Source organism: Tetrahymena thermophila (genome assembly GCF_000189635.1).
Source record: "Tetrahymena thermophila SB210 genomic scaffold scf_8254527, whole genome shotgun sequence".
Classification (NCBI taxonomy): domain Eukaryota; phylum Ciliophora; class Oligohymenophorea; order Hymenostomatida; family Tetrahymenidae; genus Tetrahymena; species Tetrahymena thermophila.
This window is the reverse complement of record NW_002476301.1, coordinates 178,796-204,824: the sequence shown is the minus strand read 5'-3', so window position 1 is coordinate 204,824 and position 26,029 is coordinate 178,796. Positions and strand designations below refer to the sequence as shown.

The 26,029-nt window shown below is 23.0% G+C and overlaps 8 protein-coding genes across 8 annotated transcripts; 2 read left to right on the top strand and 6 right to left on the bottom strand. All coding sequences in view use genetic code 6, as the record gives it.

Annotated features, from left to right (window-relative positions):
• Positions 1–152: 152 nt before the first annotated feature.
• Positions 153–1,407, top strand: TTHERM_000486239 (ARF GTPase activator; the record flags this gene model as incomplete). Its single annotated transcript, XM_012799057.1, has 4 exons — positions 153–494; positions 553–646; positions 717–970; positions 1,279–1,407. The coding sequence occupies 4 exons, from the start codon at positions 153–155 to the stop codon at positions 1,405–1,407; spliced, it is 819 nt and encodes a 272-aa protein (XP_012654511.1).
• A 1,484-nt stretch (positions 1,408–2,891) lies between these two features.
• Positions 2,892–3,255, bottom strand: TTHERM_000486238 (hypothetical protein; the record flags this gene model as incomplete). The annotated part of the gene is made up of 2 exons (XM_012799056.1): positions 2,892–3,142; positions 3,204–3,255. 2 exons carry the CDS (start codon positions 3,253–3,255, stop codon positions 2,892–2,894), a joined length of 303 nt encoding a protein of 100 aa, XP_012654510.1.
• Positions 3,256–5,875: 2,620 nt separating this feature from the next.
• Positions 5,876–9,655, bottom strand: TTHERM_00486220 (EF-hand pair protein; the record flags this gene model as incomplete). Its single annotated transcript, XM_001032834.1, has 1 exon — positions 5,876–9,655. The coding sequence occupies one exon, from the start codon at positions 9,653–9,655 to the stop codon at positions 5,876–5,878; it is 3,780 nt and encodes a 1,259-aa protein (XP_001032834.1).
• A 2,018-nt stretch (positions 9,656–11,673) lies between these two features.
• TTHERM_00486210 (hypothetical protein) lies at positions 11,674–12,534 on the top strand (the record flags this gene model as incomplete). The annotated part of the gene is made up of 1 exon (XM_001032833.2): positions 11,674–12,534. Exon 1 carries the CDS (start codon positions 11,833–11,835, stop codon positions 12,532–12,534), a length of 702 nt encoding a protein of 233 aa, XP_001032833.1. The 5' UTR covers positions 11,674–11,832.
• Positions 12,535–13,903: 1,369 nt separating this feature from the next.
• TTHERM_00486200 (DHHC zinc finger protein) lies at positions 13,904–17,000 on the bottom strand (the record flags this gene model as incomplete). The annotated part of the gene is made up of 7 exons (XM_001032832.2): positions 16,754–17,000; positions 16,530–16,651; positions 16,341–16,433; positions 15,861–16,209; positions 15,503–15,651; positions 15,276–15,453; positions 13,904–15,199 (listed from the first exon to the last, which is right to left on the bottom strand). Exons 1-7 carry the CDS (start codon positions 16,901–16,903, stop codon positions 13,904–13,906), a joined length of 2,337 nt encoding a protein of 778 aa, XP_001032832.2. The 5' UTR covers positions 16,904–17,000.
• Positions 17,001–17,653: 653 nt separating this feature from the next.
• TTHERM_00486190 (hypothetical protein) lies at positions 17,654–19,588 on the bottom strand (the record flags this gene model as incomplete). Its single annotated transcript, XM_001032831.2, has 1 exon — positions 17,654–19,588. The coding sequence occupies one exon, from the start codon at positions 19,586–19,588 to the stop codon at positions 17,654–17,656; it is 1,935 nt and encodes a 644-aa protein (XP_001032831.2).
• A 1,059-nt stretch (positions 19,589–20,647) lies between these two features.
• TTHERM_00486180 (Serine/Threonine kinase domain protein) lies at positions 20,648–23,136 on the bottom strand (the record flags this gene model as incomplete). The annotated part of the gene is made up of 6 exons (XM_001032830.2): positions 20,648–21,586; positions 21,636–21,716; positions 21,778–21,833; positions 22,259–22,441; positions 22,558–22,908; positions 23,028–23,136. The coding sequence occupies 6 exons, from the start codon at positions 23,134–23,136 to the stop codon at positions 20,648–20,650; spliced, it is 1,719 nt and encodes a 572-aa protein (XP_001032830.2).
• Positions 23,137–23,485: 349 nt separating this feature from the next.
• TTHERM_00486170 (hypothetical protein) lies at positions 23,486–25,815 on the bottom strand (the record flags this gene model as incomplete). The annotated part of the gene is made up of 3 exons (XM_001032829.2): positions 24,436–25,815; positions 23,862–24,326; positions 23,486–23,806 (listed from the first exon to the last, which is right to left on the bottom strand). The coding sequence occupies exons 1-3, from the start codon at positions 25,690–25,692 to the stop codon at positions 23,486–23,488; spliced, it is 2,043 nt and encodes a 680-aa protein (XP_001032829.2). The 5' UTR covers positions 25,693–25,815.
• Between the last annotated feature and the right edge of the window lie 214 nt (positions 25,816–26,029).

Here is a 26,029-nt window from a genome sequence, read left to right as displayed (position 1 = left end):
TTCAATACGTAAATAAGACTAGAAATTCTAAGATTGAAATTTATTTCAATAATTTTGTAATTTTTTTGTAAATTAAATTAAAATTATTGTGAAAAAATTAAAAAAAGCAAAAAGTATAATTTAGGAAATTTAGAAAGAAAAAAGATAAAGAAATGATAAGTTCATAATTTTAATAGGAAGTTTTTGAAAAAATACAATAAGATTCTGAAAATTAGTTTTGTTTCGAGTGTGGAAACAAATCTAATGCTTGGGCTTCTGTAAACAATGGTATTTTCTTGTGCTTAAACTGCTCTGGAGTTCATAGAGGATTTGGCGTTAATGTTTCATTTATTAGATCAGTTGATATGGATTCATGGTCATAATCTCAACTCAATTTAATGCTTTAAGGAGGAAATGCAAAATTAAGAAAATTCTTTGAAAAGTATAACCTTCCTAAAGATGCTCCTATGGATTTTAAATACAAAACCAAAGCTGGCATTTATTATAGAGAAATGGTAATTTTTAAAAGAAAACAGATATGATAAAATTAAATATTTTGTTTTAATTAACTAGCTTAAGTGTATTGCAGATGGTAATCCTATACCTGAACCACCATCATAAGAAGAAGCCCTAGAATTAGTTTCATTTTAAAATCCAAATTTCTTAAGTATTATTTTAAAAATAATATTTTTTAGTAAAACAAAAATGAACTGAATTTTAAACACAAAATAAAATAGATAATATGAAAAATAATTAAGGAATAAGTAATTCTTCTTAACAAAGCAATCAAGAAAAGGACGAAATAGGTCAAGCAGTTGATTAAGTTAAAAACTTCTTTTCTGTAGCTTATCAAAAGACAGCTGAAGCAACTAAAGCTGCTTATAAAAAAGCTGATGAAAAATATCATGATCCTGATTTCTAACAAAAGTTATAATCGACAAAAGAAAAGAGTGCAGAAGTTGCTAAAAAAGGCTATGAAACAGTCAAAAAAGTAAAATATTTCTTTAATAAAATATATTAAATATCCTCATCACAACAAAAATCTTTTTTCAGCATAAGAGAATATTATATAGTTATCAGAAAAAAAAAAGCTTTTTTCATTTTAAATCTATTAATCTATTAAAATAGAAAATTTAAATCAAATACTGTGATTTCTAATTAGCTAAATCTACTTTTATTTAATAAAAATCAAAAAAGTTTTTTTAAAATAATTTAACTTGGAGAAAAAATAATTAAAAAAATATTTTAATCTTACTTAGAGAGAGAGCAGTATTTAACAAATATTTAAATTAATTTTAGGGTTTATTTGGTGCTTTCAGTTTTATTAAGAACAAAGTTGATTCACTTTCAGAAGATTAAAAATAAAATTAGGGTCATTAGTAGTAGTAATAATAATAATATAATCCATAAAATCACGATTTAAATTGAAGTGGATAAATAGTAGTTATAATTTTAAAAGATACATACATTCATAAAAATGTATCAGTAAAGTAAATTTATTTATTTTTGTAGATTTAATTCAATAATATCTTGTTTAAATTAAATTGTCTTTATTTAATATATAATAAATTTAATAATTAGTTTTTGAAAATTAAATTGATACATTTCATTTATTAATATATATTTTTTGTGTAAATACTATAAATTTTTTAATATAAAATTTGTTATTCATTTTATTAATGTGATTGTTCTAAAAATTCACGATTCAGCTGCAGTTGTGTTCATCTGATTACTGTTTATTTTACCAGGACTTTTCATTTTAGTGCCTTACAAAAATATATTTGTCTTTAATGGGGAGTCTTTTAAAGATTACCTCTTTTTAAAGCTATGACTTTAAAACGAATTCATTTCCAAATTATTTTTTTAATTTAAGTTCAAAATTTATTAATTAATCATGGTTTAATTGTTCACTTTAAGGTTATTGTTAGAGTTTGCAAATTTTCCTTTATTATCTTTAATTATTTCTAAAAAAGACTTTTTATCAATTTCAACAAATTATCTGGGTTCCTTATTAATCAGAATTTATTTTTAATTAACGACTTATTGCCCTGGACTTAAGATATTTAAACCATAGAATGAAGTTCTTTTATTCTTATTAAAATCTAAATTAGTACTTGCTGGGGTTGGAAGATTAACATGAGAAACACTTCTAAGATGACCAACTCCTTTATTAATATTTTAAAACCCGTTTTATTCAAATTAAGTTTAAGATTAAACAGAATTTATTTAGTTTTAGGTATCTTAATACCTTGTTTGAGACAAAAAATTATTTGTAGTGTCTTCTTACTATGGTTTCATATGAAAAATGTTTAAACTTTATCTTTTTAAATTTTCAACATTTGAATTTGGTATATTTAGTAAAGAACAAATAGAATTAGACTTTCCTTTCTTTTAGTTTAATTGTAATTAATAAGGACTTTGTTAACTATTAGGTGATATTTAAGGACTTAGTTTATTTTTTTTATTGTTAAATGTATTAGAAGAGTTAAATTCAGTCTCTAATGATAAAGGTGCTGATTATTTATGATTCTTTATTTTCTGAAAATCAAGTGATTATGTTACTTTAGAAAACGGTAATAGATACGGATTGCTTTGACTACTAGTTAATTCACTTGTGAAGTTAAACTCATTGATAATATCTTGGTCATATCTAGTTTTTTCTTCTTCGAAATCGCTTAAAATTTGTATATTATTTAAGCTTTGTATTAAATTTATTGAGGGAAGAGATTATTAAAAATTTTCTTATAATTATGATTGCTATTGTTATTATTATTATTACTACTACTATTATTATTAAATTGAAGGGATAAATATGTTTGCCTTTTTTGGTTAGAATAACTTTTATTGTTTTTGTCTCCATTCATAGAGATAGTTTTATGGTTTAACATGCCTCTTAGTATTTATCAAATTAGTCATGTATGCCTTTTTTTCTTCCATTTTTTTTTGAAATGAAGAAATAAAAACTCGCTCACGCTTTTTTTCTTATTCTTAAGCATTTTGGCTTCCTTAAATGGTAATTATAGATTTATTTTCTTTGACAAAATCAATTCTTGGAGAAAGTGAAATAGGTGTTTTAGATGATAGATAATGGGTTCTTTCCCTTTGAGTTTCAAAATATTTCTGGGGTTCGTCACTTTTTTTAAGGACAAATTTTTAATTTTACCTAAATTTTATTTATTTATTTCAAAAATATTTTATAAATATTTAAATAAAACAATAATTACTATCCTAGCTATCCTAATTGAAGCTATTTAATGTTTCTATCTGACAAAACATATGTTTGAATTTTATTTATTGACTTCATTAAAATATTTTTTTATTGTGCAAGTCTATCATTTCTTAGTCCGACTTGCTTTACAAGATTCTCAAAACATGTCTCGTACTGTAAAACTCTTTTATTAAAATCATCGATTTAAATTCTAAGGCAAACAGCTCTATAAGAATTGCATTCAATTTTGAAGGAACTTATTCTTTCTTCACTTAATGCAGCTTCGCACATAAGTATTTCAAATTTTCCAATTTTACACACCTAGAAGAAATAGAAAAAAGAAAAAATGAGCAAATTTAATCTAAATTTATTATTTTAATTACTTAAAATTAATCTAGCTAGTTAATATCTATGTTTTGTTAGGAACCATTGTTCTAATTTTATGTAAGATTTTGTTAAATTGAGTGCTCGAATGTCTTGTAAGTCTTTTATTATAAAAATTAGGTTACAATTAAAAAAATTGAAAATTAAAAAATCAGAATTTGTATTACGAATTAGTAAAAATCAATTGTGACAAAAAAACTTTGTATCTGAAATTAGATATATTAATAAGTAAAAAAAAATTAAATAAACTCTTACTATAAACTCTCCTTCAAAAACAAAGTAGATATATTCAGTAATTTGGTTTTCTTCACTCAAAATTTAACCTTTTTAGCAAACTATTTCATCACAAACAAGATATATATCTTAAATGTGAGTAAATCTTAGATCTTTTAAAAGAGGAATCGAGTATAGAAAGTTTACATAATTTTTCATTTTAATCATTTCAGACTTAAAAAACTATTCACAGTACTCTTACTTAGTTAATGTTAGAAAATAACATTCTTCTTTCGTTATTACTGAGGCTAATCTTTTTTGATCGAATATCAGAGATAACTCACCAAACGAGTCTCCTTACTCCAACTACTTAACAGATTATAATGTCATATCTGAACTAAAATTTGGAGATTTAGCATGAATTTCAACCTTCCCTTTGAGAATAATGTAGAAAAGATTTCCTTCTGTGTCTATTTTAAAAGAATATGCTTTATTTATTAAACTCATGATTGACTTCTAATAAAAGCTCATAAAAATCAATGTTTTTATTTAAAATACTATCTGCATTATAATATAAAACGATCATTACTTATCTTAACAACTGTTTTATTTTCTTTATAATATTATAGTTTTCCGAGAACAGCTGCTTGTATTGATTTTTCTTTCTTATCATGAAAAAACTTTAAACTTTATAGGAATTAGGAAATCCTCAATTAATCATCTTTTTTTCTATTTTCAGGATCTAATCTAAGTAGGCATAGAATGTCCTATTTTATATCAATATTAAAAATATGCATTACACTAACTATGATCTTTGTTTTACTTAAATATCATCCATTCAACTTGCTTTCTTTTTTTGGTTAAAAATTTACTATTTGTTAATACTACTACTTTTCTAATATGCTTTGAGTTTATTTGCTTTACAAATTTTTTTAGCTTTTATTTATTTAAATTTTAATCTATAAAATATATAGTTAACTAGCAATAATTAGTTTAAATTTGTGGTGTTTTACAACCAATCAGTACTAATAATTTTTAAGATACTAGCTTCAAAATCATAAAATTTAAAAGATTATCGAAAATATAACTAATATTTTCTATTTTAATTAAGTAAATTAAACCTCTTACAAATATTTATAGTTATAAATATTTTTATTTACTGAAGCAATTGTTAACTTATTGATAATAATATTAATCTATTTACTTATTTATTAATACTTTAAGAGTATTTGTAAAGTATTTAAAGTGTTTCTCATAAAAGAATGATATTTTAAAAGATTTAGATTTTCCTAATTTACAAAATTAATAATTTAAAACGGAAATATCTTATTTCTAGATTATTAAACTGTCAATCTAAAATATGTTAAATTTTCATTAAAAAAATGAGATTAAAGGTTTTTTTGCATCTATTTTCTTTTAATTATTTTCAAACTGTTTAAACAAAAATTCATATAGAAATACTTAATGGATTTTAATAATTTTCATTATTTTGTAAAGATATCCATATATTTTTTAGTATTTAGTAATATCTGCACATTATCAACCTAACTCTCTATAGTTTTATTTTAATTAATTTATCTATTTGCTTAATCACATAAAATAAGATTAATTTTAATACTCTCTAATACAATTATATCAAATATACATATTAAATTCATATACAGATATAGATTTAGAAATTCTAAAACTAGATATAATACTTCAGTCATTTTTTTGATTTAAATAAAAGATTATGTAGTAGGGTTCGACCCAATATTCTTACTTCAAAATTTGCAGAATGTGAAATAAAATAATATAACAAGTTGCAGTATTATTTTTAGAGCTCAGTTAAAAAGCATGATTTCGATAACGATAATGAGAATAATATAATGCAAACAATTGAAAGAGTAAAATATCTCTATCTAAAAAAAAGAAATATAAAATTAAAATCTTATAAATAAACAGATAAAATAAGTAAGGAAATAAAATAAATTGATTTGAATAGTACTAAAGAGTAATATAAAAATATAAAATAAAATAATTTACTCTTTTTAATACAATAATGGATAGTTATATAAATGTTAATTTTATAAAGTTATTGTTATGTTAATTTCAATTTTTATTATCTTCTGATATTTTTGTGAAACGCTTGATTTCAATACCGGCTTTTTCAAGACTTGAAAGAATTAGGTTCTCATATTCGAAAATCGAAACAGAACCATTGTTATCTGTGTCTGCCATTTATATCCACATTCTTACATCATCAACAGTAGGTCTAAAATCAGTAATTCCTATATTTCTATAGGTGTCACTGATTATACCATAGACTTCATTCTCTTCAAGCTCTCCACTTTTGTCTGTGTCGTATTTAGCAAAGAGTCTTCTTGCTACATCTAATTTAAGTTCAACTTAAGGATTAAATCTTCTAGATGACTTAAAGATAGTATCCTTTACATCACATTTTAAACCAGCTTTTTCAAAGCAACTGATTACATAGTTTTCATACTCTTCAAAGGAGAGTCTACCATTCTTATCAGTATCTACTACTTCCATATAATCTTTGACATCTTAAACAGTTGGTTTATAGCCATGTATGCCTGCGTCTTCAAAAGTGTTAATGATCAATACAGCTACTTCATCTGGATCTAATTCTCCATTTTAGTCTTTATCACTTTAAACAAAAAGCCTCTTTGCAATCTAAAGTTTTTCTTCTATTTCTGGATGATAAACTTTCTTGATAACTATAGATGGGAAAGATGCCCTTTTAGGCTTTTCTTATCTTTAGAAAGCAGGTTCAATAGTAACAGAGCTAGTCTCTTCAATAATAACAATTTTACTTGATCTTAGAGTACTGCTTTAATTCATTTCTTAAGCCTGAAGTACAGGTCTTCCAGCAGGTTCACGAACTGAGGATGACATCTATTCTACAGGTCTTCCAGCAGGTACACGAGTTTATTCGCTAATCTATTCTGCTGGCTCTATTACATGTTTGCAAACAGGTTCTTAATCTTGCTTCTATTCTGAATTATCTTCAACTTTTTCTTATTCTCCTAACAATTCCTAAACCTTTTCCTATTCTTCTATTTATTCTTATACCTTTTCTTACTCTACAGCTTACTGCAGATCTTTTTAGAGCTACTCTTCTTGTTCTTTTTATTCAATTTGAAGCACTTCTTCTTCTACTACTTACTCAGTATTTTCTAATTTTTAAATTGGTTTTCCTCTTCTAAAATGTTCATTTGCTGGTGCTCTTTTTACAGTTTCTTGATTCTCATCGCTTTCGGCATTTTGATATTACTTGTATTAAATGACTTACATTCCTGATTGCTTAAGACTAAGAATAATTAAATCTTCGAACTCAATAATTGAAATTTTTCCATCATTGTCAGTATCAGCTAGCTGAATATAATATTTTACATCCTCTTCTGTTGGTTGGTAATCTAATATTCCCATTTCTGCATAGGAATCCTTAATCAAAGTATAAATTTCATTTTCCTCTAAGTAGCCACTTTTATCAGAATCACACTTTGCAAACTCTTTTCTTGCTACATCAAGATACATTTCAGCCTCTGGATTAAATCTTCTATTTGATTTTACAATAGTTTATTTAACTTCGCAGGGTATACCAACCTTTTCTAAGCACTTTATTACATATGTTTCGAATTCTTGGTATTAAATTAAGCCATCCTTATTTGTGTCAACTTCTTAAATATACAATCTTACATCTTCAGGAGTGGGTTAATATCCTTCTATACCATTTGAGCTAAATAAGGCGGTAATTAAAGTTGCTACTTCTTCAGGATTTAAGCTTCCTGATTTGTTTACGTCATGTTGAATAAATAATCTTCTCGCAGCATCTAGTCTTGTTTCAACTTATGGATCATAGACATTTTTAACTCCAATTAATGCAAGATTTTATCTATGAGCAGGTTTTACATAAGGTACTTTGCTTTCATTTTATTTACTTTCTTCATTTTCATCTCCTAAATCGCAGTGATCTTCATCATTTTCTTACTTTTCTTATGAAGGCTATGGCTTTTTGTTTCTTTTCACTTCATTGTCTTCATATTCTTCATCATTTTTGCATGCTTTCTTTTATTTTTCTTCACTTTCTTCATTCTAAACTTATTTTTAAATATTTTCATCATCACTTGACGATAAGTCTACTTGATTATCATTTTTGACAACTACATTTAACTCGTCAAAGCTCTTTTGTACTTACTCTTCTTTAATACAGCTCTCTTCTCCTCCTTACCTAATCATAGATTAAACAAATTTAATCTCCTCTCTTTCTTGTTCTATGCCTTCTGTTAAGTTGTTTACTTTTTTTGTCTCAACCAAAGGTTCATCAAGCTACTTTGATTTGCTTTCTTCAGATTCTTATTAATTTTCTGAAGTAGAAGTATGAGTTGAAGTGAAAACTTAAGATAAACTAACATCCTTATTTCCATCAACCTAGTTTATAGTTCTTGTAGTTACAGTGGTGATTTTTGTTACCTTTATAGATTAGATAACGCTGACATTTCCCTATTAGCTAGTCTTGACTACTTCTGTGACTTCAGGTATTGAATATTCTAAAATGGTAGTACCTTATGATTTGTAGTTTTGGAGAACAAAATCTTCAAATTCCTAAATAGAAATTCTTCCGTCATTGTTTGTATCAGCTGATTAAATATACTTCTGAACTTCATCAGCTGTAGGCTTTTTATCTATTCCTAAATCCTTATAAGTAAAAGCTATTAAGGCATAGATCTCATTTTCTTCTAAGTAGCCACTTCTATCAGTATCGAACTATGCAAAAAACTTTCTACCTGCATCTAATTGCATTTCAACTTCTGGATTGAAACTTCTTCTGGATTTAATGAAATTTGACTTCACACTGCAATTTACTCCAGCTTTATCTAAACAGTAGATAACATATTTTTCATACTCTTCAAAAGATACCTTACCATCTTTATTTGTGTCCACCTTCTACAAATAGAGTTTAACATCTTCAGGAGTAGCTTTGTAACCTGAGACTCCAGTATTAGCAAATGTAGTATTTATGAGATTTGCTACCTCTTCTTAATCGAGTTTACCGCTTTTGTCTTTGTCTAATTCTATAAACTGTCTTTTAGCTATGTTTAGCTTAGATTCTGCATCATCATGATAAACGTTCTTTACAATAATGTTTTAAGAACTTTATTTAGCACTGCTTTACATTTAATGTAAATATTCTTCATCTGAAAGCTTTTCGCAAGTCTCTTTATTATTAACTACTCTATATTAGATAACAACCTTGCCATTCTTTTTTAAATTCATAAGAAACAGGTCTTCGTATTCTTAGATAGAGATAACGCCATCTTTATTAGTATCTGCAAGTTCAATGTAGTATTTAACTTCCTCTTCAGAAGGTGTATCTTTCTGCATACCTATAAGCTGGTGAGTTTCTACAATTAAATTGTAAACTTCGTTCGAGTCTAGATTTCCACTTTTGTCAGTGTCAAACTTAGCAAACTGCTATCTAGCCACATTTAACTAAATTTCTATTTATGGGTTGAATTTTCTGTTTGTTCTTAAAATCGTATTGCTTTATGTAACCTTATGCCCAGTTCTTGCAAGACATCCGAGAAAGTAGCTTTCGAATTCATAGTAAGTTAGTTCTTTTTGTCTTGTTGATTTTATCTGCTTCATAAATTGTTTAACATCATCAGGAGTAGACTTAAATCCTTTAGTGTTTGTTTGAGTAAAAGCTTATTAGATAATTTGAGAAACGACGTCAGGTGAAAGGTACCCTTGCCCCTTAGAATCTTTCTCAGCAAAGATATGCCTGGCAACATTGAGTTTCTCTTCGCTTATTGCATCAAACAATTAAAAATGAATTACTTCTACCTTATTACTTCTTTGAGTCATTTTATTAATTGAATAAATTTTGTATCTTTTTTTGTTTTTAATAAACATTATAAATTTCTTAAATAGAAAATAAGATTTTTAAAATCAGGTCAAAAATTTTTATAATGAATGAAATGAACGCGTTTTCAAAATAAAGTAAATTTTTATAAAGCACTGACCCTTTTTGTTTATTTTTTAAAATAAAGGATTGTTTTTAAGTTTCTATAGCAATCTTCAATAAATACTAATTTATTGTACATCAGAAGATATAAATTCAAGCATATTGAAGTAATAAACTAGTTAGTCCTTTCAAACTACTGGAAAGGTTGATAAAATATTCTACATACAGAGAAATATCTTTTAAAGTAAAAAAAAATCTATTTATTTTGTTTTTGCTGAATATAAAAGAAAATAATCAATTGGAATATTGTAAATTCTAAAAAGGCACTTACAACATTTTTTGGAATTTTTATAATTTTTTATAATTTATTTTTTTTGCTTTTTTAAAAATAAAAGTCAATACCCATTAATATAAGTAATTTATTTTGCTGAATTTTCTTTATTATTTTAGTCTTAACTTTCAAATTATTTCTGTGTTTTTTTAATTAAAGATTAAATGATTTTTTAATTTAGAAATTGACGATCTTAATAAACGATCTAATGAGTACTATCAAATACTTTCTAAATGAAGAAAAACTGAAAACCAAATGCAACTTTCTAAAAATAAAAGAAAGGTATGCAGAAATTTATAAAAAACTCTCTTATAGTATTTTGGAGTCAGCTAAAATTACTTTTAATAAAAGAATAAAAACGATATATAAAATTACAATTATCAGTATAATTAACTGAAATTTAAGGAAAATTAATCAGAATTATTATTTTTATCACAACGTTTTATGTGAAATTATTATAAATATTAAGAGCAAAATTAAAAAATTAAGGGATTAAGATATTTCAGAAATGAAAAGCATCAATTAATAAAAACTGTTTGAATGTTTTGTAGTGGTAAATATTTGTTTTACCTAAAAATATTGATAAAAGCTCTTAATAACTTATTTTTATTATCTGAATTTAAGTTAATTATGAATGTTTTAATTTACTTAATATGGAACAAATAGTGATTAGGCAGACACTTTCAATAAAATAAAAAAAATCAAATTCCACAAAATAAAATTATGAGCTAAGAATAATTTGATAGAAAATCAATCATCCTATTTTTGAAGAGTAAATTTTTAATTAAAATCTAATTATTCTTTATGATGATAGAATACAAGCAAAATAAATAAAATACGTAATATTGGTTGGGCTGCATTCAAAAAATTTATTAATATTGTTCATAATTTAATTGTTTTTTTTATGAACATATTTTGATTAATTGATTATTTCTTTTGTTTTTTATTTTGAGAATGAGAGTGGTAACACTTTTGTTAATTACTACTCAATTTTCATTTATTTTACAAATTATAATAGGAAAAGATAAATTAAAAAATAAAATAAATGTTTAATGTTACTTTTGCATACACTTTAAATTTAATGTCAAATTCGAATTGTACACACTAATTTATTTTATTTGGTTTAATTTTAGAGAAAGCTATAGCTGCAAAATTGACAAATAAAAAAATAATAAGATAGCTAATTATTTTGTAATTAATAGTAAAAAAACAGATCTGTTATAAATTTAGAAAATTCGTAGAAAAATAGATAGGAGATAAATAGATTTTGGTTGCTTAAAATAAACTGTGAAAAATAAGCTATAAAAATTATTACTTTTACTAAATGAAATGATAGATAAAACAATAAATATATGTATTTATTTATTACTACTGTAAGATTGTTCTAATTATCTCTTGTAAAAAATTTGTTTGTATTCAATTAAAATCATATGGATTATTTTGTTATATTACATGACTTACAAATATTGAAATAGCTATGAAATTTGTATGAAGACAATCTATCAATAATAAGCAGTGGTCTCTTTTCTATTATACCTACTTATAACTTTACTTTGATTTTAATTAATTATATAATCATAATTTTAATAAAAAAAAAGTAATAAAAAAACAAAAAACAATACTTTCAATCTTTATTCTATTAAATTAAAGTAGATCTCTCCTAAATCTAACATACTAGTTGCAAGCTACCTGAATAGCTTTTAAAAGAGATAACTATCAAAGTTTTAATTCATACTCATATTCATAATGATAAACTCGCTATTGAACTTAAACTCATAGGTAGATGCCGCCTAAGATTTGTAGTCTACTACTGAATTTATTGAATAAATTAATATTGGAGAAAGAGCAGAAGAAGCTAAAAAAGGATATTAGTCTGAAAAGGAAGGGTATTATTCTTAAAGCTAGATTACATTACTCTAAGTAGGAAATATTTAAAACTATGCCAAAAAATAAAAGATTAAAGCAGCTAAGCAAGGAATTTAATTTTTTAGTGCTCTTTCTTCCTTAAACAATACTAAAAATTTTATAGAAGACTAATTTTTTGAAGAATTAAATCAGGATGAAGTTAGGTTTTAGAATGAATAAACTCTTGAGTTTCTTAACATTAAAAAGTGCACAAATATAATTAGCTAAATATTAGGAGAATAGATCTCATTGCAGTTTAATGTCATTTTCAACCAATTTAAAAGGTAAAATATCCAAGAAATAAATTGTCTTGAGTAGCTTTGGGAAGAATATAGATAGTAGAATTTACATTAAGATGTGTTTAAAGCAGCATACTTGCTAATAAATATAACAACATTTCAAAATAATAGCAAACTTTATGGATAAATTAAGAACTTATGTGTAGAATTGAGAAAAATCAATTCTACAAAGTCAAAAAAATTCAAAGCCTTCATAAAAGATATATCATATGAATATCAAATTAATCAAATATACGACTAATGAACAATTAACAATCAAAATAATAAATAACACTTCTTGCATTAAAATTATTTCATCGAAATTTGGTATAATTCCTAAATTGCAAGAATCATGACCATAACTGTAGTAAACAACCATGAGAAAAGTATTCAGCTTAAAAAATACTAAAATAAGTTGAATAAAAAGGAAAAATAGATTTCGTTTCATTTTAATCAGCTTTTATCTCATTAATACAACTTTAATATCTACCTTATAAAATTTGTTTCAATAATTATTTATTTTAAAATATTTAAGAATAAAAATTTTCCGTGTTTTAATTGCATTCTTTATACATATTATACTTAATAGCGTATTTCCATGTTCTATCTTAGTTACTTGCATACAAAAATTATCCTTTTAACTAGTGTTGTTTGATTAAAGATAGATTGATATATTGATTGATAAAAAAATTATCTCTCAAAAAATAAAAAAAACAAAAGAAAGGTAAACTGTAAGCATTCAAAGAAATATTGTTTGAAAAATATCTTTATTTTTTTTACTTCATCAATAACTAATTAAATTAGATCAAAATTTCAGATTTTGTAAATTTTATAAATTTGAAAACTGCTTACCTAGTATATTGGTTTCATTCTAAGAGAATATTTTAATTATTATGTATTTTATTAACTTTAAGGCTTTATCTAAGCTTATTTACTCACATTAAAAAATCCATTTCATAAATTAATAGCAAGAATTATTCAAGTTTAATCCAAATTTTTTAATAATTGGTAAATCAAAAAAAGTACTTTTAACTAAATACAAGCGCTTACAAGTTTTAAATAAAAAAAGTATTTTACTTTTTAGTCTTTTACCTTATTTTTGTATTGAAAGGTTGTAAAGTTAAATTTCATTAGAAAAATAAGAAAAATTAATGATCGTTCACCAAAAATAATTTGAGTAATAAATTTTTTATTAATTAAACTTTGTAATATTTCTTTTTATTTTATCATGTATGCTTGAATAATTTAGGAATCAATTATTACCCTTTCAAACAAAATCAAATAAATAGAAAATTTTTAATTTAACAAGATTTGGTATAGATGTAATGAGCCTAATAAAGCAAATGAATAAAAAAGTATAATTTAATATAAACCTTTTCTTTTTTTAACAAAATTTTAAGCAAGTTAATCAAAAACTAAATTTCAAATATAATACAAATAGTTTTTATATTTAATTAGAGCTATCAAAAAGAAGCAATCAAATAAAATGAGAATTACTTCTCGAAAGCAAAATTTTTCAGTAAACAAAATAGATTTCAAAAGTCTTTTTTGGGCAAATATTAACAAATTGATTAAATTTAAGGTAAATTGAATAAAAAATATATATTTGAAATGGAATTAATTTTTAAACCATTTCATAAATCATATTGTCTTTATTAGGTAATTTCATCATTTTTATTAAAACTTTAATCAGCTTAATTATTATTTTTGTAATTGATAAATTCCAATTTTTCTTAATTTTCTTAAGGGGTTTATTCACCAGTTTTTATAGAAGTTAGGAATGCATTAATTGTAAAAGGTTTTTCTTGAATGTTATCTTGATAATTATATATAACATTTCCAATCTCAAATTAATCCAAATGGTTTGAAGTGCCATTTTTCAAAGAATTTTGTGTTCTAGCCTTATCTTCATCATGTTTATTTATATCCTTAATGACTAATTCTTTACTTTAATCAAAATTATTTGGAGATAATGCTCCATAGTGGTTATCTTTCATTTTTAACATTGAGCTTTCCTTTGCTTTATCAGAATTTGTATCACTGAATTCATTAGTATTTCTATGAGAAAACGTGGCTTTAATAGTACTATTTTTTGATAAATTTTCTTTTTAAAATGATCTTTTATTTCCATTTGATTACATTTTAGATTTATCTGCTTTTAATTTCTGATCTTTGTTATCTTCAAAAACATCTTAGAATTTTGTAGATTTATTACTTAAAATATTGGTCTATTTTTTAGAATTTGGAGCTATATCTCCTTAACCTATAAAATTTTTATTATTGAATAATCTATTACTCTTAGATTCTAAATTTTGATGTTCATTATTATCTCTAAATGATTAGCTGTTCAAATAGATCTCTTATTCAATTTACTATAAATTTTATAGATTAAAGTGGTTATTCTAATCTGGTTTCAGCTAGACAGAGTTTGGCTACAGAAATAAATCCATAGATCTTTTTTTTCTATTTTTTTCTTACATAAAGTCTGTTTAATTTAACTTTTAAGTATTGAAATCTAAATTTTTGCTTAAGCCAAAATCAGATTATTTATGAGATTAACTCTTTGGAGAGTTATCCAAGTTATTAACTAGTGGATGACCAGTTATTGTAGCTCCACTACCTAAATCTTGTTTATAAAATTAGCTTGATTATTAATTGGTTTACTAATTTTTATTTTAAACTTATGAGAATGGATTTAATTCTTAAAAGCAATTTATGTTTTGCATTTATATTTCTTAAGTGTTTGATTTATTTATTATTTGATTTGTTTATCCTTTTTTATTTTTTGATTTAATTGTTTTATTGCTAAATTTTTTATTGCTTTAATGCTAAGGGACTTGTTAGTTATTGTGTTCCTGTCTCCCTATTTCCGTCCTTAAATCTTCTTCTTAAACATCTGCACTGTTGCAAATTGATTTTTCTATTAATCCCTAATAAATTTATAAAAGTATTTAATAAGTTCTACTAGAATAATTAATCAAGTTATTAATAAATAATTTGTATTACTTCAATTATATTTTAACTAAAAGGATTCAGATTATTTTAATTATCTTATTCATCCTCTTCTTCATTTTATTCTCTTTGATTGCTCTACTTGATCTGGTCTAAATTTTATTCTGCAAAATCAATAGGAATGATAGAGTTTATTTTCTTCTTTTTCTTCTTTAAGCAGCAGCAAATTTTCCTTTATGAAAAAAATTATTAAGAAAATAATCTAAAAAAATTTAATTTACGCAATTAATTGATTATCCATCTCTTAGATAGTATCCTTTCTCTTTGGTTTAGTATATGTATTGTCATTTTGTATATTATTTTAGTTTTATTACTCTTAGAAAGATTAGAACTCCTTTATTCCAGAACATATTCCATAAGGAATTTTTTCCTATTTAAAATAAATTTATTTTATTGCTCTCTATCCCAAAATAATTTGATTATTAAAAATACTGGTAAAACTTTTTATTTGAAATAATATTATTTTTTACTGTTTTGAATTTTAAATGTGAGAAAATTAAATAAATTAACATCAAATAAATCAATAAATGTAATTTATACAAAAAATTGAATATCAAAGAAATAACTATTTAAAATTACTTGTTTAGCTGCTCTAGAATTAATAATATACTCATATGTAGTAAGATGATTCATCGAAAGCCATGTGTGAAAAAGGAAAAGATTTATGTCCAGCAAACCAAAAAAAGCGATAAATATTAAATAGATCCATACGAATATTTTCATGACTACATAAGAGGTATAAGAATGACCTGAAAAATTATAATTATATTCACTACCATAAATATTAGCCAATGAATAGCTCAGAAACACACAATAGATTACACTATTTATGAAAACAAATCCTATCAAATAATAAAATATTCTATAATTTTCTTTTCCAATGCAATTATTTAGCCATTTACAATGATGATCAAATCCATTCACACACCTTTCAAAAATATTAAATAAATAAATATTATTCTTAGTTGGAGTTTTTAATCTTAAATTTTTTAGTTATAATAAAAGTTTTCTTTTGTTTTTGAATGAATATAATTGTTCGAAATTAGAAGATTTATTTACCTATCACATTATCTACAATGTTTCGATCCATCCTAAACATGAGAAATACATGTACTACAATAATATTCATACTCAATTGTATCATATTCAAGGCTTTTATATTTTTAAGTAAAGTATATGTGAGCATTTTCCATATTTATTTATTTTAATTTAAGTTATTATTTGTTCTTTGAAAATTCTAATCATTACTTATTTTTGCGCGCTAGTTTTTCTTTACGAATGATTGGGTCTGTTGGATCAGAGTAACTGCATACTATGGCCAACAATGCCATAATTCCTAGACTTATGTAGTATAATACCCCAGATATTATCTATTTATAAATTTGAATTTATCAAGTTAGAGATTTAGAATTTTAGTAATTGCATTCTGCGAAATAAGAAATATTATTTTAATAGAAGGTCGCTGAAAATACCTGTAATTAAGTGTTAAAAAATGGAAACACGCAAATTGCGAATACGATCAATGCTGATATATATACTAAATATGCAAATATTTGTAACGGGTGTAAACCATTAGAGAATCCATTAATTTTTATTAATCCTACTTATCTTTGATCTTCCATCTATTCAATTAAGTAATTTAAATTTTTAAGCTTATCTAAAAACTAATCAGAGTTATTGATTTTAAATGAATATTAAAAAATTCTGATTCAAACAAAATACACAAAAAATTAATTCGATTGATTAAAATTTATACTATTTATCGCTATCTCTCAACTCTAAATAGTAACTAGCAATTTAATTATATAATCTATCAATATCAATTCTTATATATTTTTTCTCTCTTCATAAAAATACTACAATTTTTTCTGCATCTTAAAAATATTTGATATTCGATTTTGATAATCTATCTCTTTTAAATCTTCTTTAAAATATAGAAAACAAATACCAAAGCAATGTAAAGAACTAGTTAGTAATTTTATTGACTCATTAATTGTTACATACAATTTAATTTGTTAGTAAGTAAGTTATTTAATTAATATTTCCTAAAAACGCAAATTAAAATTTAATAAAAATAAATATTTTGAAAAATAAATTTCCTAATTTTGACTGGCATAAATAATATTTTTGAGCTTAGATAAAAAAAGTAATAGAGTATATAATATTAGTTTAGGAAAATATTATTAATATTTTTTTGAATAATAAATTTTAATTCAATTATTTATTTATAGACATCTAAAAAATTAAATATTTGATAATAAATATGAAAATTTATTTAATATTTTTAGAATTTATATAATACTAATTTACTATAAAAATATCAATCTTAACTCTCATCATTTGATAAAATAATACCTCTATATAAATATAAGTCACTTTATATGCCTTTGGTCATGAATATAATTTTCAATATCATATGATTCTTCATAAAATATTTTAGAATTATTATAATTTTTATTTTCTTATGAGCTGAAATAATTGTTTGTTTATTTGGAACTGTATAAATTATTAGAACTTGATTATTTTTTACAAAGTTTATGATTTTTATCTTGCGTTTCTAACTATATGTGTTCATAATAATTTTAATTATATGATTATTTTTTTTACGGCTTAGTTCTGTTTTATATTGATGATAATTTTATGTTTTAATTTAGATTCCTAACTGATTATTTATTATTGTCTATTACTACTTCAAACGCATTAGCCTAATCAATAAATAGAGAATCTGCATATTACTTTTATGATTGTGATACACTGTTATTAATATTTAATTTTCTATTTAAAGGCCTTAGCTATACTTGATGCTCATTTATGGCACTAACCTTTTGCTGCTTATGAATCTTTTAATTTAATAAATTCTCTGTAAAGCTAAGCTATTTTTAGCAAATATCTTTCTTAAATGTCAAAACTCTTTTTAAAGAAAAATTATCTAATTTTTGATCTTCTTCCCAGCTTGATAACCTGTTTAATTCTAAACAATCTAAGGATTGTTAAATTTTAAAAGGAAACTCTGTAAGTGTTTTAGAGCTTTTGGTGGTACTAACTTACTTATATTTTTGAATTTACTAAATTTTATCCAGCAAGTTATTATATTCTTCCAAATTGATATTTTTTTACTTTTTTTGATTAGCTTAACTTTGCTTGAGAAGCGTTTGTTGCAATAAGAATGATATACTTTTTTTCTGATGAATATCTTAAATAGTTTACAGCTTGTGTTTTTATCTTAACTCATTTTCAAACTTTGTGCTGTCATATTTTTGTTAGTTTTATTAAGTAATTTGATTATCATATTTTTATTAAATCATTTCTTATAAAAAATATGAAGAATGTTTTATCTAATTTTTAAGATTCTTTATTAAAATGCTACTTTCCTTATTATAATTTCTTTGATTTGTTTATCTTTCAGATAAGACTGCACTTTCTTAGCATTTTAAATGCTAAATTTCAGGAGGATAATTGCATGAGAAGTATTCCTCATTCATATTTTTTTTATTTAAAAATTGTATTTTATTGTTATTATTAGAAGAGTCTTATTACATTGAATTATATCTAATAGCCTAATTAACATGTTCATTTTCTTCTTTTAAGAATTAAAGCAGTAATTCTGAATAGTTGTTTTAGTGTTAGCTCTCAGTACATTCTGGTTATAAAGTATAGTTTTCTTTAAAATTATTACTATGATTGGAACTTAATATTGCTTCATTTTTACTGTTTACTATATTCGAGTAATTACCAATATTATTATTAAGAATTTTTTATCTCTTAGTTGATGTGTTAAGACTTTCCTAATTTGATTATTCAATCAAACTCTGTTATTTCAAATAATTTTTATGGAAAATATTTTGGAGATAAGCTATACTCTTATTTCTATTATCTAGCTAAATTTTCTTAGGTTGTTTAGGGATTACTTATTTTGCATCAACATTTGTTAATTGAAGAGGTTAAACTTTAAAGCCATTATTACATTTCTAAAATTATTGTAATGTTTTCTGTAAAAATAGATTTTAGGCGACTAATTATGGTGAGGTTGGTATATCTTGCTATAAAAAGTATTTTCCATCAATAAAAAATGGTTCATTTTTTCTAGAAGTAATTGAGTTATTTATTTTGTTAGTGTTAGAATTGAGAATATCTTTTTCTAATTAACTTATTTCGTCATTAAGTGCTTATGTATTATTATTAGTAGAATTTTACATTTGTGTTAAATTTTCTCTGCTAAGATTATTTTCCTTAAGCGATTATTCTTACTTATTATCATCTTAGCAATTTTACTTTTTTAGTAAATTTTAGCTTTTCTGATTTGCCATTTAGTTCAAATACTTTTATTAAATTGATAGAAATTCTCCAATCTTCATTTTTCAAAAATTTTAATTTAATATTTTAATTTGTTTAAGCCCAATAAAAATCAATCATAATTTCACAAATAAATGATTATTTAAAGTAGAAGTTAACTATAGTCTATTTAAGCATTAGAAAAAACCCAATACAACTAAAAACACAAAAATATATATCAAGCTATAAAAAATTATTTGTTAATAATATACTATCCTTAAAAAAAAAGTCAATAGATATTAGGCATAAAAGTAAGCTATAATTTCAGCTAAGGCTCAAATTATAAAAAATTTTTTACATGACTAGCATTAAAATAGGGATAGTCTTCCTTTCTTTAAAAACTATCATAAATTTCTCACTATAATATTTTGTCAATTGATTAAAAATCTCTTTTGTGAAAAATTTTGTGTGGAGATTTCAGAAATATTTTAAATTGGAGTCAAATACATGTGTGAAGATGCCTGAAACATGAAATAAATTCAAAAACTTGAAAAAAAATAATTTGATTCGGATCTGATGTTATTTTAGCTGATATTAAAATAAATGCATCTTATTTAATTTATTTTAATTTTTGAAATAAATTTTTATTAAGATTTTTTCACAAAAAAATATTTTTAAATTTTCAAAATAGAAATAAAAATTGATAAGAAAAAAAAATAACAAACAGGCAAACGTAATTCATTCTTTATTTTGTAAGATAATAGTGAAGCAATATTTTTCAATAAAAATCCACTAAACATTTAAAGATTTTATGTTAGATAACATAAATTTAATATAGATATTTATAAGTTTTTTAAAATAATTAACTTATTTATGAATTTTAAAAATTTTTAGAATATTAATAAATTAATTCAAGAATACTTTACTTAGTTAGATAGATGATATCTATTTTTATTTCTTTTATTATATATTTTTAATGATAATTAATTATATATTTACATTAAATTTTAAAGTTCTTATTTTATATATTAAATTTGATAAATAAATAAATAAATTCTTAATTAAAATAGAGTTTAGTTTGTATGTCTGTCTGCTCACTTAAATTTTTGTTACTTATTTTCATCAAAGTATATATTTTGCAAATTAATTTGAGCTCTATTTTAATATATTTTAGGCAAAAAGCTATTATTATTTTTTTAAATATTTTATGATTTAACTTCGATTTTATTAGTTTATAGACTTAAATATCTGTTTTTAACAGATTAAATATTTTATTCCATTTCATTTTTTTATTTACTTATTAAATTTTATATTTTTTAATTTTAAAATTAATAATCATTTTTAGTTAATTTATTGCTGGTTTGTGTTATTGTCACAGTATTTTAATTAAGATAACCTTAACTTCTATTGGCTAAGTTATTCTCTAAAATGTAGGGTAAACCATGCATTTTTTTATCAGCTCCTAGTTAAACTAAATCTACTTAAGAATCAAAAGATTACTGATTATTTGACTGGTTTTTATTATTTTAATCATTAGGATTCGAAATAACTTTCCTCCTTAATTTTAAAGGAGTTAAACTTGCTGTTGTACTTTACTATCTATTACTTTATAACTATTAATCATTATATTCTCTATTTGTTAAAACTCTTTTTGATGGGTAGTAAATTTATATTTTTTCTATTTATGATTAGGATTTATTTTTTTCCAGTTAATTTTGTTTTGTAATTTTTTCTATGTCTAAACTCGGCAATGATTTGTTTCTTACATTTATTTATTCTTTAAAATAGTTACCTTTATTTTCTAATATTTAAATATTTTCTTAAATCACACTTTCCAGCTGATCTAAAGTAATCCTTTTTTGTGGATTAGTCTTAAGCATCTTTTTTATTATTTATTCATTCAAATCACTGTATTCATCATTATAACACTTTGCTAGTAAATTTGAATCTAACTTTAGTTTTATTAATGTTTCTTTGCTTAGAATAACTTTAGTTGTTAATAAAAACACTAATCCCAAGCTATAAATATCGCTCTAATTTAAAAAATTATTAATTATAAAAATTATTTGAAAATAGAATTACTTCTTTAGATATTGGTGTTTTTACTTTAAATTAATGTAATAAGTATTACTCAGGGGAGCTGTAAGTTGAAGTAAATCCTTTCTATTAATAAAATATTGTTGCTTATTTAATTGAATTTATTACAATAGTAATATATATTTACTGTGTCAGTTGTTGATTCTTATCCATCACGTAAAACAAAAGATAACCCAAAGTCGTCTTTTTAAAATAAAGGTATATTAAAATTAATTCTTCATATGATTAATTGAAATATACAGCATAACTATGCAATTTAAATAATCAAAGATAATTTTATTCATGGGTAGCTTTAATAAAGCTTTGGTATTACATAGTAAAGATAAGTATATATTTATTAGATTTAATAAAAATTTATATTTTTTATGATTAAACTGAGCTTTTATTCTAATTAAAAGACATTAATAATAAATTATTATTAGATATAAATAGTATATTAATTTATGCTTCATATTTATTTATCATTCAAAATTAATTATAAGTTTAAAAGAAAAATTAGAATTATTAGAAAACATAATATTTATAGTTATTAACTAAATCAAATAAGAGCTAAATTATTATTGAATCTTTAACTAAAAGAATAAATAATTTTGTTAATAATTAATTACTGTATTTCCAAAAATTGTCTATTCCAAGGAGAATATTTGCTGGTTTTATGTCTAAGTGAAGAATATTTTAGCTATGCAAATACTTTAGACCTTATACAAGTTATAACCATAATTAAAGAATTTCTAAATTTTTCAACCATTTTTTCTAGCTTAAGAAGTAATTTAAGTATTCGACTAAGTCAGCTATTTAAATTAAATATAAATTAACATGTGAATTGATAAATTAGAATTTATTTTAAAAGTAATAATTAGTAGATTATCAAAATAATAGTTTTCAATATTTAAAAGTCCTTTTTTACTTTTGCAAAGATCCATAACAATAAATTGAATCTATAACTCATTGAAATTCATTATCTAAATAGATTAGAGGATGTTTTTCTACTTAAGATCTTATTAATTATTGAATTCTAGCAAGTTATCAAAAAACTATTTTTGTGTTTTAAATTTAATTATTTTTATAGCTACATATTTTTTGAGAGGAACACTATACCCTTTTACTACCATTCCAAAACCTCCTTTTCCAAGAATTTGATCTGTCAATAAATATCCTTTTTCTTTAAGAAATTATAGAATGCTCTTTCCTTTATTTCCAAAATCATTAAACTTTTGCTTGAGGATTTCATTCACAAAATGCGTTTACTGATTTATGTCTATTTACCAAATTATGGATAAGAAAATTAATCATTAAATAAAAAAATATATTGCTAAATTAGGCTAACTATTATAATACAATTCTAAATGAATTGATCTATGAAAGTTAAAAATCTACCTAACTCTTAAAAAGCGTTTTATTTTGGATTTTCTGGGTAGTTGTTGGGGTCATAAGCATGTTTTTTAGTTAAATCTATCTTTTATAACGTGGACTGAGTTTCACCCATAAATAAATATGATGTTTATTAATTCTTTGAACACAACAAAATTAATATTTTTACTTTAATTCTTCTTTAATATTTCAATATAAAAAATATACAGTAAGACTTTTGAATTAAAATAAATATGCAAAATTATAGCCACATTTAGGTGTACAATCATTATTTTTCTTATAATATTCAGTAACTCTAGTACTAAATGTTTGAAATATAAAATATTGTCAATTATAGCTTAAATAAATTTCTTAAACCATTGTAAAGACTTGGAAATTTAATTTTATTAAACTATTGTTATTTATTATACATACAACTTCATCAATATTTCTATTAAAAATACGATATTAATTTTTTATTATTTTCAATTGATATTTTTATTTTCAGTTTTTGCTTATACTTGATAAATCTATAGAATGTCTATTTATTTATGGTAAACTAAAATCTTTTAAAGTTCCTTCTTACTGGATTCCGTGCTTATCATATTATATTTCGATTATTTCTTCTACATCTAAATATATTTTTTTAAAAAAATTAGTGGATATAAACAATTTAATTAAGAGAATTCGAAAGTAACATTCAATAAATTACAGGGTTCTGGTTCCTACTTTTTATATTCAAACAAATCCTCTTTGGAATTATAAAGCATATCTTGTTCCCTTTGTAATTAGTTCTAACCAAATATCTAAAATAAAATTAAAATAGTGATTAATTTTTATAAAATAATCCTTTTTATTTACTATTAAATTATCTAACTCTAGGTTTTGATCAATAAGTATTTTTTTATGGAATTTCATGTCATCTCTTAGACTAGATAGTCTTTAGTTATAATATTTTAGTGAGTCAAATGATTGAAATGGTTTGTTAGTTATTTTGCTTTGATTCAAGCTATACTAGCTTATTGACTTTGACATCTTTAAAGACTAATTCAAGCTGGTAGCCAGAGGCTTTCTTACTATCTCAAGCTATTTTTTAACCATACCTTATGGCAATGCTCTGTTAAACGCAAGAGGCATATCTTCTAATACAACTAGAGGGTTCATGTTAACTTGTGATTTTGATTTAATAATATCTTTATAATCACCTTCATCAGGATTTAATTATTGATCTTCCTATGGATTTCTAAGATTCATGTACCACACTCTAGACCCAAAAAGATCAAATGCCCCTTTTGCTGTCTCAAACACATCAGTCATTTCTTTTTTCTATTTTAGTTAAATAAAATTGTAAAGAAAAGAAACAAAAATATGAAGATTTTTTATTATTATCCTAAACCATTTTTATTATAAATGAAATTAATTAATATTTAATTACTTATCTAAATCCATCTTATTAAAGAAGCTGTGATTATGTGTAATCTCTATGCATTTTAGAGCTACTATACTCTATAAAATTCATCCATTCTTTTTCAATTTAATTAAATTTTTCTAAGTTTCTTGTTTGTTAAGTAAATCTTAATTTATCAGTTGTTTTAAGTTATTAAACTGCCTTATTTTCAACTTCTATATTATGCTTTATCCTTTCTCTGATAGCTTCTAATTATTTTTCAAGTTAGTATTTAGTTATTTTAACATCTTACTATATTTTCAAGGCATTTTTCAAGTTACTCTTATTTAAAGAGCGACTCTTAACACTAATAGATTGAGTTGTTAATTATCTTTACCTTTTAGGTGTAAAAATGCTTAGATCTTCCTTTGTTAACTTGCTTCCTTAGTTTTTTAAAAACCATTCTGGCTTTCCAACTATCGAGCGAGGTATTATCTTACCATTTTTGTCAAATTTAGGTCCGTTATCACCTATTTAAGGCTAGTATAAAGGTTAGTTATGCTTAAGAAAAATATTTCTATCCATATGAGATGAAGAGACATCCATTGAATCATCGATTCCACTAATATTTACATGCGGTATAACACTTTCATTTAAATTTGAGCTTTTAATTACATTATTTTATGCATCATTTGATTCTCTATTAAAATAACTTTAAAATGCAGATGGCTTTTCAATAACACCTTTTAAAATTTAATTTGGAGATATATTTCTTTTACCATTTCCTTAGTTTTAAATAGAGTTTTGCTAAGGAGTAAACCCTGGTACGTATTATGAATTATTCAAGCTTTGATTAACAGAAGGGAGATTATTTAAAAAAGGTAGAAAAGTAGGAGATTATCCTTCTTATATATTATTTTCTAAAGAAAAATTTCTTTTTTTTTGAAATTCTTGTTAATATTCATTTTTTATATTTTAATTTTGATTCGCTTATGAAAATCTTCGCTACTGTTAATCTATTTCATAATTATTATTATCAGGATTCTAATATATTTCTTATTTTCCTTAACTTGATGGTGTTTGCTCATGCTCTTAATCCTCAACAATTTTCCCAATATTGGGCTATACTTTCCTTGCCACAAAGTACTTTTTCTTTTTTCCTTTCTCTTTTATTGATGTATCATTTTTAAGAATAACATTATTATCAATTTATTTTTGTGATTAGCTATTTTCTTATGCCAGGAAATCTAAAAGGTTAGTCTAAGAACCTATATTGCTAAGCTATTAGTTGGTAGATATATTCATTTAAAATATTTTTTTAAAATAATTATTATAAATTTCACTTTTTATTCCAAAAATATTAAATAGTTATACAAAAATTTGTGCTTATATTATGAAACAATTACTTTATTTTTTATAAAAAAAACAATACAAAAAATTTTATTTTCGATAAATTATGGCCAGCTAAAGATCTATCTATAATATAATAAATAATGCACATAAAATTGATATCAAAAATATAAAAATCTGCCAAAATATTTATAATTTATCAAATATCTCATTTAGCTATTTTCAAATAGCAAAATAAATATTATGATACAAATTTATAACATTTTATAAAAGGAAATATTAAATTACGTTA